The sequence below is a fragment of the Cygnus olor genome, chromosome 1 (genome assembly GCF_009769625.2).
Source record: "Cygnus olor isolate bCygOlo1 chromosome 1, bCygOlo1.pri.v2, whole genome shotgun sequence".
In the NCBI taxonomy this organism is placed as follows: Eukaryota; Metazoa; Chordata; class Aves; order Anseriformes; family Anatidae; genus Cygnus; species Cygnus olor.
In genome coordinates this window covers 190,427,974-190,441,467 of record NC_049169.1, presented here as the reverse complement: position 1 = coordinate 190,441,467, position 13,494 = coordinate 190,427,974, and the positions used below count along the sequence as shown (strand labels likewise).

The following is a 13,494-nucleotide window of genomic DNA, read 5'->3' as shown; positions in this document are numbered from 1 at the left end:
ATAAAGATGAGAAGGGCTGGAGCACCTCTCCTGTGAGGACAGGCTGAGAGAGCTGGGGTTGTTCAGCCTAGAGAAGAGAAGGCTCCGGGGAGACCTTACAGCAGCCTTCCAGTACCTAAAGGGGGCCTACAGGAAAGCTGGGGAGGGACTCTTTGTCAGGGAGCAGTGGTAGGACAAGGGGGAATGGCTTTAAACTACAAGAGTGGAGATTTAGATTAGGTATAAGGAGGAAATTCTTCACTCAGAGGATGGTGAGGCCCTGGCACAGGCTGCCCAGAGAAGCTGTGGATGCCCCATCCCTGGAGGTGTTCAAGGCCAGGCTGGATGGGGCTTTGGGCAACCTGGTCTGGTGGGAGGTGTCCCTACCCATGGCAGGGGGTTGGAACTAGATAACCCTTACTAATCACTTCAGACGCCTGACTGGAAAAAAAAAAAATTGCAAGGAGAGTGTAGTGAGGACTGGTACAAAATAATCAATTAACTCCCATTTTTAGAGGTTTCCTGCAGCTCTTTTAAGATTTCCTATTACCTGAAATACTATTTTAGGGCTCCCTTTCTTGCACACAGACAGATTTTAAGCTGCTTGATAAAAGAGTTTCATAAGAGCAATTTTAGAAGTATATTCATTTGAATCAATTCATTGTAGCTTTCCATTTGGGCATACAAACTTACTTCTCTAGAACCTTCCTTGTGCAGACATGATGTGCTTTCTGGCACTTCTGGCCATTTCTTATTGCCTGAAAACAAAATCTTCCTCACCACTATTTTTCTTTTCTTCATTGTTCTCTACAAAGTCAGGTCTTGCCACATTAATTTGTTAAAAGCATTTTCATAACATTAGTTTTCTTGTTTCAGAGTTGCTCTGTGACTGTCCTATAAAAACTTTTTCCTTTGGACCCCCATACCTACTACCCCACTATCTTCCATTTAGAAACAGCACTTTTAATGTCAGTAGGAAACTGTGGGCTTGTTCACTTCTTTTTTGAAGGACAACTTTTAAGTAGCCTGAACTTGTCATTCAGTGCATTACCCCTCTGCTTTGAAAAGTCACCAAACAAGGTCTTCATTCCAGCATTAAAGATTGTCCTACATGGAGTGCACCCATATCCATCCGTATTACACTGCTGCAGTAATTTAAAACAACAAAAACTTTTCCATTGCTGCACAGCGACAGTTACCTGACATCTGTGTAACATTACTGCATGCAGCAAGAAATCAGGCTCAGATCCTAGAAAGAAATGACACTTATTTAAATGTCATTCACCCATTCCATGCAAGTTTGTGAAGCATTTTATGTGAAAAAGAGTTACACACAGGGCTGGTAAGTAGGACTGAAGAACGAGAGGACAGAGGAGGTTGGGCAGACACGTACGATCAGTCCAGATTTCCTGGAGCAACAGTCCCCCGTGCACCTAATGATCCTTCTGTGCAGAACAGTTACAGAGATCACGTAAGGGCACACGGAAGGGGCTCAGGGGGCAAGGAGGACAACATCATTTAGGTTGCGATACCAGGTACTGTATGGCAACAAATACACACACAGCTCAACACTGCTCAAATCCCTTACAAGATGGTGCTAGCAGGAAAGCACAGGAGAAGCTGGACTGACCCTGTATGAAGGAAAGCAAGCTATGTCCTGCAACACAGCTTCTTTGGGGATGCAAGGGCAAACCAACCATAAATATGGGAACACCTGTAACATGAACCCTGCAAGAAATTTCTTGTTACTAGGTTTTATTGTTTCTTAATTCCTTTTTGCAGGAAGGTGCTTCAAGTTAAGCTACGTACACTGTGTCCTTTGTCACAGACCCATACATCTTCTTGAAATACAGCAGCGCCAAGGGCATCTCTAAGACTTTAATCTGACGATGTGGACCACTTCTGCCTTACTAATACATTTGCTACTGCTCTATGTTGGAGCAGTTCAGAAACAGAGCATAAAACAGTTTTTAAAGATTCAGTCCCTCCCTGGAAAGTAATAGCAACTTGCTGCTCGTAAGGCTTTCATGTTTCCATATTTGGGTTTTTCTTATTTTATTGACAATCACATTTTTTTCTTTACTGATGAAAGTCTATGCTTTCAAGTCTTTCTGTAGCAGAAGCTATAGCCATGTGAAAGAATACTAGTTAAATCTCATTACCTCATATGAAAATAATTAAATTCCAATTGTAGTCTTTGCTGTTGCCACTATTTAAGTCTAAAAAAAATAATACCTCTTTTCCCCCAAACTTTGACATTTTTAGGAATGGCAAACCACATTTCATTTGGAAGACAACCAAGCATGCAATACTTAACCATACGAGCGTTACTTCTAGTGAACGTCAATATAATCCTACTTCTGAAGATGGAAAATAATACAAATATTCCATTTACAGAACAACCTGTAACATCTCATCTTTGTAAGAAAAACTTACTGCACTTTGTTTCAATACTGAGTTGTTCTACTACAGATGCAGATAAAAGGTGACTTAGAGCCCAGTGGGGTAGTTCTGTGAGCCACGTGCATTGCAGCTTCCCCAGCACACGGGGCATGCAGGAATATGGGTTACTAGACAGCCTTTTAGAAGCTTTCAGTCACTCTCTGAATTTAAGTACAGTAGGAAGTAGTTTTCACCCTCAATTTATGGACTCCCAACTCTTTCTGTAACAGAAATGCAAACCTTAGAAATACTGCAGTGACACAGGAACATAATGACTTCTTTTGTCAGGCTTTGTGGATCACTTGCAAGTAGTTTAGGGACCACAAAGAGGGCTACAGACCTCAGACAGAAACCACTAGGTAAAGTCTAACAATACTGATATTCTAAAGGGATTTTAGAAGTCATTAAAAAAAAAAAACCCGAAACAGTGCTAGTGTCTATACCTTTGTACATTTTAACACCCATTGATTTTACTATGCCATACTGCCCCCGATTTATGCAGCTCTCTACCTCAAAAATAAATAAATAAATAAATGCACAAGATAGGTACTAACAAAGAAACTCGATGCAATTTTGTGGCCAGAGCCTTCTCATGTTTGCTTTTGCCTTTTCCCCCCAAAGATGTAATCACTCTGCCATCACAAGAAGCAGGAAGGAAAATATATAAAATATATTTAGCAAAACCAGTAAAATTAAAGTGGAACAGAAAATGCAGTCAAGTAGCAAACATTATGTACAGCAGCAGGTTTTACACAGTTTTTCCTACACATACCTCTGTACTTATTTCACACACACTTTTTAAGGAGAAGGAAGAAAACAGAAATAAGCTAGTGTTACGAAAGAAAACATTTTTTTTCTCCTGAACAGCAAATGGGGTTTATCACTGTTTTTGCTTATGAAACTCCAGTTCGGACTATATATATGTCTTAAGAAAAATAAGAGGACACCATTTTCCCAGTCCCCAGATTAAAATTAAACTGTCCTCCTTCTACAGACCATACTGGTATCTTAAATACAGTCACACTCATAGGATCTAGACATTATCTGGCCATCTTAAAGGATGTAGGTAACAAACATTTTAACCGAGATACAAAACAGGTATCTAATTTTTCCAGCTTTCCTGAGGCTGAGTGAAATGTTTAAATACATGTGCGCTTATCAAAATCCATGTTACAGTACATTTTTTAACAGTAGTTTGTTAAGAAATCATGAAAGTGCATAACAGCCTAAAAGCAGGCAAAAAGTACTTAGGAACAGTCTTTCCTTAAAATGGCAGAAGAACGCATGCCTTCCCCAAAGCAGTGTTGGTCTGGTGAGAGGACGTCAGTGATCTTCCTAAGGACTCCAAAGTGTGGTGGTGGGCTTTTGGTTTTGGTTTTCTTTTTCTGAGTTACAGCAATCACTTGAGTGAACAAAAGACTGCTAGAAGTACTGGTGCAGCACTAAAATTAAAGCCAACGTCCTGACAACTTATTAAACCAAGTTATGAACGAAACTTTCATATCAATACTCGTTAAACGAGTCTAGTGATGACTTTCAGTCGGTAAACAGCACACACAGGGACGGATTGGAAGCGGCCCGAATACACCACAAACCCAAAGTGTAGCATCCACAAAAATAAGTTAAAGGAAATCAAACGTACTCCTTCACAGCAGTGAACAGTAGGCCAGACACCAAGGGGAAGAAAAAAAGGAAGCATATCACACACCAAGCTGCTGCCTTCTTCAGAAGACAACACAGGATCAGAAAAAAAACAAATCTGGTAACATCTGACAGATGTTAAGGTAAAAACAGTTGTTCCATGAGATTCAGATAGGAGGAGAAAGAACAGCAGTTACACATCAGCCACAGTGTTTTTTGGAGATGACGATTTGCCTGGAATGATTCCCAACATAAGAAAGATTTTATTATTTAATTAGCAAACCTCACACTGATTGTGTCATGTTTCATACAGCTCCAAAACAGCACTCTCTTTAAAACCAAAAAACCTGCTGATGAAATGGCAGCTTTTACTAATCCTCATCAGGATGAGGCCAGTTACCAAATTATAGGTTAATGCTTGCATTCTGAATGGGTTTTTCTTCTTTCTTCTTACAGATTAGCTTGATTTTTTTATCTTACACAGCAAGGACACAAACTTTTTACTTTCTTCTCCTCCTGCCCTCTTCTAGTTCATGTCAGACCTCCTGCTTTGCTGATATGCCAAGCTCCGCTCGGAACACAGAGGTTTCCTACTTTTGTCTTATAATAAACGGCAATCAGTGAAAGAAAAACCCCAAATGCCCAAACCCCCAAACGCTAACTTCACCACATACAACTGAAGCAAATGGAAATTTCTTAAAGGCAAAATTAATGGGTTTTGCATACACTTACAGAAACAAGTGTGAATAAAGGTTTTGTACCCAAATCATTCAAGTTTATTCCAGACCTTGTATTTAAGTTAGAGTACTTCAATTTTCTACACGCAAGGCTCTTGGATACACTGCTGTTTTCAGTCTTGCCAAGCTGTTTTCAGAGTTTTGCTCAAAATTACCTTAGACATTTCCGTCCTTCACCAAAACATTCACTGAACGAAACCAGGCCAATATAAATACCTTGTTGCAAGAATTTTACTTTCGAAACCAGTAAAATTTTAGTGAGACACAGAGCCAAGGTGTATAGCAAGCTGTCACCACCACAGTTGTAGCGTAGTTTTACTTTCAGGATTTGTCTTTTGTTTGTTTTGTTTCTAAAGTTGTGAATGAATGAAAGTAAGAGGGGAACAAAATAGCTGTAGTTCTTCCAAATGTAATTACGTTATAGCACATTAGGAACTGCTGCCTTTAACCAAACTTTACCGAAATACATAAAGTGAGATACTGTTGGATGTAATTTACACGAGAACCAATTACAAGCTTGGAGAACATTTCTGTGCCAGTTAATCATAGACTGTTTAGATTAAATCTGCACACAAAATTCAAGACCCAGAAATCAGTATTGTTTCTGGGGGTACAAACACCCAATAAAAGTGACCTGAAAAGTCACCGTCAGATTTGGTTTTTATTTTTTTGAGGATGGAAATGAAAGTAATTTGATTATATATTCACAGTCATTTCTGGTAGCTCACTCTGCTACTCCAGCATGAGATTCTCCTGTCACACCTGATCACGTTTTCTTCTATTGATGGACAAACTCATGCCTTAAATGCTGATATAGATCTAAAGTCACCCCATCAACTTTAACCAAATTACCGTTAATTCACATATCCAGAGAGCACAATTGTTAGGCTGAGTTTTCATAACATTCCTGGTTTTGTTCCCACCATAAGGAGGCGTAACAAATGCTATTTCAGGGATTCATCACAGGTGGGATTGTAGAAAAATATAAACAAGAATACACACAAATCACACATGGCCAAACCAAAATAAAAGTCTTTAGTGGAAAACAATTTTATCCTCCTCCTGCTTATGGATCTTTAAAAATACAGAAAGTGTTCATTTCAAAATTGAAAATTCAGTTGTGATAAGGCTTGATTACAGAGCCACTTCCCAAGTTTTATTGCAATAAACTGTGAAATATTTCTATGCAACTTCATATCTTCAACTGTACAGGTAAAACAATACTTGAAATTAACTAGCACTTCAATCCCTGCTTTTTTTTTTTTTAATATATAAACTCAACATAGTACTGAATTATACATTTAAAATATTTACACATTTGACTGACAGCAGTACTAGCATTTATTGCCTTAAAGCTGCATGTTCACTGCATGGAGGTTCCTCATTTTGCACAAAGGGAACAAGTAAAGGAGGATAATCTTATTTTTCCTAATTATAAAATCTAGGGTAGTTCAATGGGAGACTGAAGTGTGCTGAGGAATGCTATTAGAAAGTCTGTTTGCTTCTTAAAATCAATTTCAAGTATCAAGCTGTAATAGACTGGAAAATAAATTGCATGGGTGGTATCTTTCATTTGAGGTTGGAAGGGTTTTCCCAATCTTTTATAAGAATGGCTTAGAAGGGCATGAAAGGCAGGACAAGGAAAGGGAAGAAATAGAAAAGCAGAACCTGCTTTAACTCACTGAGGAGAGCAGAAGGAATACCTTATTTCTCAGTTGCTAGGGCACCAATAAATCTCATATTGCTTTTGTTTTTCTTCTCCATTTTATTTTTTAAGACAGGTGAGAGATTAAGGCTCTAGAGCAAATCACAGTTTGCTTCATGATTAGTGCTAGGAAGCATTAATCTCATTTGACACAAGGAGGACATGATCTACTCCTACTAAAAACAAATTTAAAGGCTTTGGGGGACCGGCTCTTTATGTTTTAATTGATGCCACTAGGCTTTAGCTGTATTGAGCAGAACTTGAGTGACTAGTAGAGGCATGGAAGAAATGAGAGGTGTTTGTTCATTGCAGAAAAGCCTAAAAGAAAAGAAAAAAAGGCAAAAAAACCCTACCACCACAAGCAGCACTTGTCACAAGTAGAGGCACCAAAGCCCGAATACCTAACAACTGTCCTCTTTCTATTTAGACCACAACTGAGGCACCATGGTGGGGAATCACGTCTTACTGAAGAAGAAACCACCATTTTAACTGGCTGTAACTGAAGCAGCTGCAATGTACAGCAAACATTTCTGTACTGCAGTAATTCCCATTCTTGTGGAATACTGGTCTGCTGCTGCCTCTACTGTTTTGTAATTATCAATCTTCTGTTTTCATCACAGTAAATCTTACACCTCACAAAACTAACAGTAAAATATTTAATATTTACAGAGCATTTCAGATCCTCAATGCATTTTATAGGCATAAGCTAATCCTCACAACATCCCTGTGAGGTAGGTAAGTGTTATCGCTATTTTTACAAAGACATGGATTTAGCGACTTTCCAATGGCCACGGAGGACCCAGTGGAAAAACTGATACAAAATTAGAGGAGCCTGGCTCCTACTCCTGCGCTTATATTCATCAAGCTACTTCCATAAAGAACACCCCTTCTTACGCAATTATTCAACTGAAATTACTTTAAGTGTTTTATAAAAGAAATGCTGCAGTTGTGTCTCTGAATAGTTTTTACAGATCACAAATTAGAATTTACATCACCTCTTAAAGGATTACATTTTAAATTGACAACTGACTGTTCTGAGCAAGCTTATTTCCTAGAACTACATGGCTTAAATACAAAGGGATTTACCCAGGTAAACACTGGGGCTTTAGCAAGTGCTACGCACCAACCACGAGATGACTGCGATTCAAACCCCTCTCTTTCAACTTGCAGGATTTGGACATGCTGAGAAAACAAGTTTCTCGTTCCTGAGGAAAACAGTGAGCCCTTTATCACTGAAGAGTGAAACACAAACTTCTGGGCAATAAGATGTGGCAGATTCATGTGGTAACTCAGCGAAGATAGTTAAGGCATAACGCACATGAAAGTGGAAGTTTAATGCAGTCCACTTCTCCCTGCCCATGTGTATCTGTGCTTTCAAAGTCTTGAATTTCACGAACCAACCAAATGGTCATGCTAGCCAGCAACAAAATTTAAAGGCTGAACAACAGAAAATTATTACACCAGCATTAGAAAATAGCTATTATGACAGCGAAGGGGCTGGAGAAATGGGAAAGAAGCTACTACTTGCTTTCTCCTGTCGGAGTGAAAACACTGGAGCAATAATCTGCTTTAGCAAAAAGAATGTTATGGCTAGACAAATAATATTTGTTACAATTACATCATGCAGCATTTATAATTCCGTTCGAATTGCTTTTTCTTTCCTTTCAAGAAACAGGTGCCTTTTTAAGACCATTATTCACTTTGCACGGTGAATGGAAAAATCAATGCAGCGATACTATCAATGTTTCAGAACAGTTACTTGAAGTCAGCTCTCAGGGTCTACTGAAAATGGTCTATGTGCCTTTCCTGTGGACTTGAATGAGCCTTTGCATCTAGATTTACAGCAACTGAACATGTAGAAGATCAACAAAGATTTGTTTTGGGGAGTTTTTGTTTGTTTTGGTTTTGGAAGGGATATATAAGCCAAAGATTAGGTAGAAGCAGCCACCTAGCCAGCAGGAGTACGAATTAGGAAAACTCATTCCCAGGAATCTTTTCAACAATTTCATGAATGTCACCAAGTAGGGACATCTTTGCATTTGCTGTGAAAGAAACATAAAATTGCAAGGAAAGATCCGCATTGAACGCACAAGAACAGAAGAAAGGAATTAAAACTAAGAAAGAATGTTGTTTAGCACAGCATTAAGCAGAAAAATTACACAAACCCCCTACTAGGACAGTTTCCCTTTAAAATAACATTGATTTTAAATAGAAGGGCAAAAGAAAGTTTCATACAATCTTCAAATCTTATCTTTGAAAGTAACGTTCACACTTTAACAAGTTTTGATAGACAAAATATGCTATGCATCAGTGCTTGTTACAGTGCAATGGGCCTGATTAGAAAAGTAATGGGTATGCCCATTGCTTTGTTCTGAATACCATCTCAATTTGTACTCCCATTTATCAGTTATGATCCTCAAGAGAATTTCAAAATTTTAAAGTTAAAAAAAATATTTTTAAATATTGAGCCAGCTTTAGGATTAAAAAAGTGATAGTGGCAGAGCTAGCAATAGAGGAAGTGATGACTGAACTTACAAGGTATTCAGTCAGATCCAAAGAAGTTGAAGGTATTTGCCATGATCTCTTTGAAGACGCTGGGCTAGATATTTGACAGCCTCATGACAAACCAGCAGCTCTTACAGCCACTTCTGTTCCCAGGCTTTACTGCCCTTCATTTAAAAACAATGACAACAACAACAACAAAACAAACCACAAAACAAACAAAAAAGCTTCAGAACTGCTGCCCGATGTAATGTATGAACCCAGAGAAACTCCAGAAGCAGTTTTAGAAAAATAGCAAAGATCTAAATAAGTTAAAAGAGATCGATCTGCTGGGATCGTTATCATTTCTGCAAGTACACAGGCAAGAGATTTTTTGAAGAAATGCACTAGAGCTTCAGGAAAAAAATTGAGTGCAATATTCCTGTTCTAAAAAATGATGAGCATTATCTTAGAAATAAAATACTAGTTGGGAACGTACTTTACCTAACAAGTTTTATGGTCACTTTTTAATGTGTAAATCTGCTCGTTCACATAAATTAAGAGAGAAAAATAATGAAGAGGTGACTTTTTTTTAGCCTTGTGGATCCATGCTTCAGAGAGGTATGGGTTTAACTGAGAAGTAAAAAAGTCTTAGATCACTTATAGCACAGTATTACAGACCTGTCTTTTTAAAATTCTGGCTATTGTGACTAATTCTGAGATGAACAGCTGCAGAATGGCACAGAGTTGCAAACGTGATGCTATACAGAGCCACGTAAAGGTGTATACTGTACATTTTATATAAATTTAAAAAACACGTGGGAAACATTCAACAGCATTATCTAACAGAGGTCTTCAACAAAAGGGCCAACTTCTGCCTCCATGTATTTCCACAAAAGATGTTTTAGTAGACATGCAACAGTTGTGTTTGCTTCAATTCTCTCTGGTGCATGACGGGAGATGAAATAGGCCTTGCTTTTGTGTTCGTGTGCTACTCTCCCTTGTTGGTCCACTATACTCAGGGCACTGTTCTCTGCTGTTGTAATAGCTAAAGTGCTGATATAAAAAAATGAGCAAGAGCAGAGCAGCTGGGATGGCTCTGTAGAAGTGGAACTAGATTCAGCAAAAAAAATCAAAATCCCCCATAGCACTACACATCCCAATTACCTTTCTCGACTGGAGCGAAGTAAGCGTGGCCCTCGAGTGAAAGGGTTTGATGTCCCTGTTCTAGCATAATTGTTTTAGCTAATGCCCCAACTTTAAAATGATTGTAAGTCAGGAATATACACTTTTTGAGTTGTTATTGCTTAAGCAAACAGTTCAGTGTAGAAATACATTGCAGTTGCGTGCAACCTGGATATGAATCAAAACGGATACTGAAAGTAAAACTACACATGAACCTTGCGTTAGACACTCAATTCCAAAATGACACGTGTCAACAGGAAGGGCTGCAACAGGCACACAGCAGCTTAATGCCAACATCCTAAACCAACACTGACGAGTCAAATCTTGCCTTAAATTTCTTAAGTATATGAACTTTTTTTTTCTTTTAAATTAAGGCAATGAAATGGCTACAGTTCCTAAAGTTCATTTCTAGGGGAACAAAAATATACACCTTCTTTCTTCTGAACTTTAGGCAGCAGAACGTAATGTAAAAACCTGCATTACAAAAACACGCAATGTCAGGTTGATATAGAAAAACAAAACTAAACACAAGTTAAAATACCATTTGGTTATTTTTTTTTCCCCATTGGAACACAAAACTCAAACTTTAGAGAGGAAAAAATAAAGCTTAAAATCAGTGAAACTGTTTAGAGCTTTTTATGCATCTGCATAAAACTCTAACATGATTCTGGGTAGAAAAGAAATCTGCGCATTTATCTGGCCACTCATTTTAAACCAGTGGGGGGAAAAGGCACTGAATTTATTTTTCATTGTGCCCATATCTGTTTGCACATATATGGAAAAAAATTCAATTCAAATTTTCTGTTCATTCTTTCCCACATACAAGGATGACAGATTGCAGCTAACACATAATAGCAGAAGCTGATTCAAAGTTGACCTCTCCTATTCCACTGTGTTATGTTCTAACTTCCAGGCTCTCTAGAATCTGAGATGGCTGCAAAGAACCCAGAGACAGGTACAAGATTTAGTCAGCATTCAGCATTTCTCAGTGCATTTTGCAGAAAGGGTCTAAATTAGGCATAGAGTTTTGTTGTTTATTTTACACAGAGAAGTCCACCAACATTTGCCATAAATTCTTCTAAACTCTTTAAGAAGGCCATCTTCTGCTTACGGTCCAGTGTAGGAGGAGTGCTGCTTGCAGTAAGCTTGTTGAAGGCATCTGCTAATCGCTGGTAAATTACTGGATCCTGTTGAGTTGATAGCAATGTTTCAACTAGCTCTGAATATTCAGCCTGTTAAATAAACACAAGTCTTATTACCTTTAAAAAAAACAAACAAAAAAACCCACAATACATACACCTTCTCTCATCAGGACAAAATCAAGAATTAAAAGCTCTGACAGAAAACTCTCAGCACCTCTCCACCTACTATCCAGTTTCACCAGCAAGCATACTAGAAGCAACTACGGATTTGCAGCCTTTCACCTTCTCCAAAACAGATAGAAGTCTTTCAACTAGACCAGGTTTGAAGTCTAAAAGAAATATTCTGAGCTTGGCCACAGTCCTCTGAAGTGCAGAGTGAGAAAACCTTAAGCACTCCCTTCAAAGTCCTTTCTGTCTTTTAGCATATGCTCATTCACATAAATGGCACTTCTCTTCCTTCACATCTGCCCCACGTTCAGTGTGCCATACCAACCATTTCCTCCCACAGTTTTCCTTTTTTCTAGAGTCCCTTCCCTTCCTTAGGATATATGGCTTAGATTCCTTTCTAAGAGTTTCCCACTTATGCTTACTCGGACACCAACAGAAGACGAAGAAACATGTTAAGCAACTAAAAAGACAGTAAAAGATCGGTTGAGGGTTTTAAGAACAGCGAAATGATCGCTGTTCAGAGAGTAACAGGCTCCTGGCTCCACTGCTGCAGGGAACATGTAGCTACACACAACTCTTAGAGGAGACTTAACAGAGACTGTGGAGGCTGCAGCAGCAGGGGATGAGAATCTGTCACTGTCCCTGGGGGTGTTCAAGGAGAGGTTGGACGTGGTGCTTAGGGACATGGTTTAGTGGGTGACATTGGTGGTAGGGGGATGCTTGGACCAGATGATCTTGGAGGGCTTTTACAACCCTAATGAGTCTATGATTCTATGATCATTTTGGAGGTTTTGAAGACACAGCTGGGAAAATCCCTGAGCAAACCAATCTGAATTCAGCATTGACCCCACTTTGAGCAAGAAGTTGGACTACAGATCTCCTGAGGGTCCCTCCAACCTGAATGATTCTACGATTTGCTAAATGCACAGTAATTGACCATTCTCCATCAAAAAGTGAGTAGTTTTCAGTGTTCTTAAGTGTTTAAATGTCATACCTGATGCAAGCACACTAATGTGTAGAATGCTTCACCTGCTGCAGTTGTCATTTCTGTATTGTGCTTCTGAAGTACCAGCATATCAAAGACCATCTGAAATCACAAACCAAAAGCTGTTTCAGAAGTGTAAACTTAACTTCCTGCTTTATAAACATCTGCTGTTGAACCTCGTATCTTCACTTCCAATAATAGTAATGAATGTGTATTCACAAACATCCAAGATTTTTGTTTCTTTCTTTTTTAAATTTAGACATCAGTAATTGGAAACTAAATTATTTTAGAAGTTGAGCTTTGGCTTACTGGCACTAATTCATGCCTCAAAGCACTGAAACCTATTGTTGATTTATATGTGGTCTTCAAAGAGAAGCAGCATCTCTTGTATTTTTCAACAAAAGCTGCAAATAACTCAGAGAAAGAATGAAAAAAAGCCTTTGCTCTTCCAGTAAAAACCAGGAATTTGTTCCTCAAGTTTTGGAACCTCCTACAGCTCACAGAAAGTCAAACAGGGAATAGAAAATAGGAATGATTTTAAAACTTTAAGTGAAAATTTGAGAAAGGGCGGAAAGCTATGTTAACGTAGAAGAAGTAAAGAGACAAATAAAATTATTTAAGGTGTTTCTTATTCTCTTAGCTTCAGTGAGATGAGCTCTTAATGAGAAGTCCCCAGAAGTCTGAATGTCAGTTCGGTAAGAAAGTATGTCTCTTAAGCAATACTGAAGTATTCACTGAAATCAAGAGACAAGTATACAAGTTCCCCAATTACTTTTTTTCCCTCATTAGCAATTAGCAAGAAGCCAGCTGCTACCAGATTAATCTGAAATGTAATGAGACAGAGGGGATGGTTCTTAAAGGAAATTAACAAGTATGATAGTGGATTAAGAAAAAAAAAGCATAATTTATTGGATAAATTGAATAAATGGCAGCATTTTCCTTTCTTCATAGTATACCCAATTATGCTTGCTCTTCTGCCTCTTGTTTTAGTACTCTACCTAGCCTTTTACTTGGCAGCTTTTTATTTGA

General features: G+C 38.4%; 1 protein-coding gene across 1 annotated transcript in view; it reads right to left on the bottom strand.

Annotated features, from left to right (window-relative positions):
• Positions 1 to 5,821: 5,821 nt before the first annotated feature.
• The window catches only part of XPO4 (exportin 4), an 80,075-nt gene continuing 72,402 nt past the window's right edge, over positions 5,822 to 13,494 (bottom strand). Inside the window, exons 22-23 of the mRNA XM_040544025.1 lie at positions 12,475 to 12,567; positions 5,822 to 11,402 (exon numbers count right to left, since the gene is read on the bottom strand). Coding sequence (XP_040399959.1) covers positions 11,205 to 11,402; positions 12,475 to 12,567 — 291 coding nt within the window. The 3' untranslated portion in view covers positions 5,822 to 11,204. The remainder of the gene's footprint in view (positions 11,403 to 12,474; positions 12,568 to 13,494) is intronic.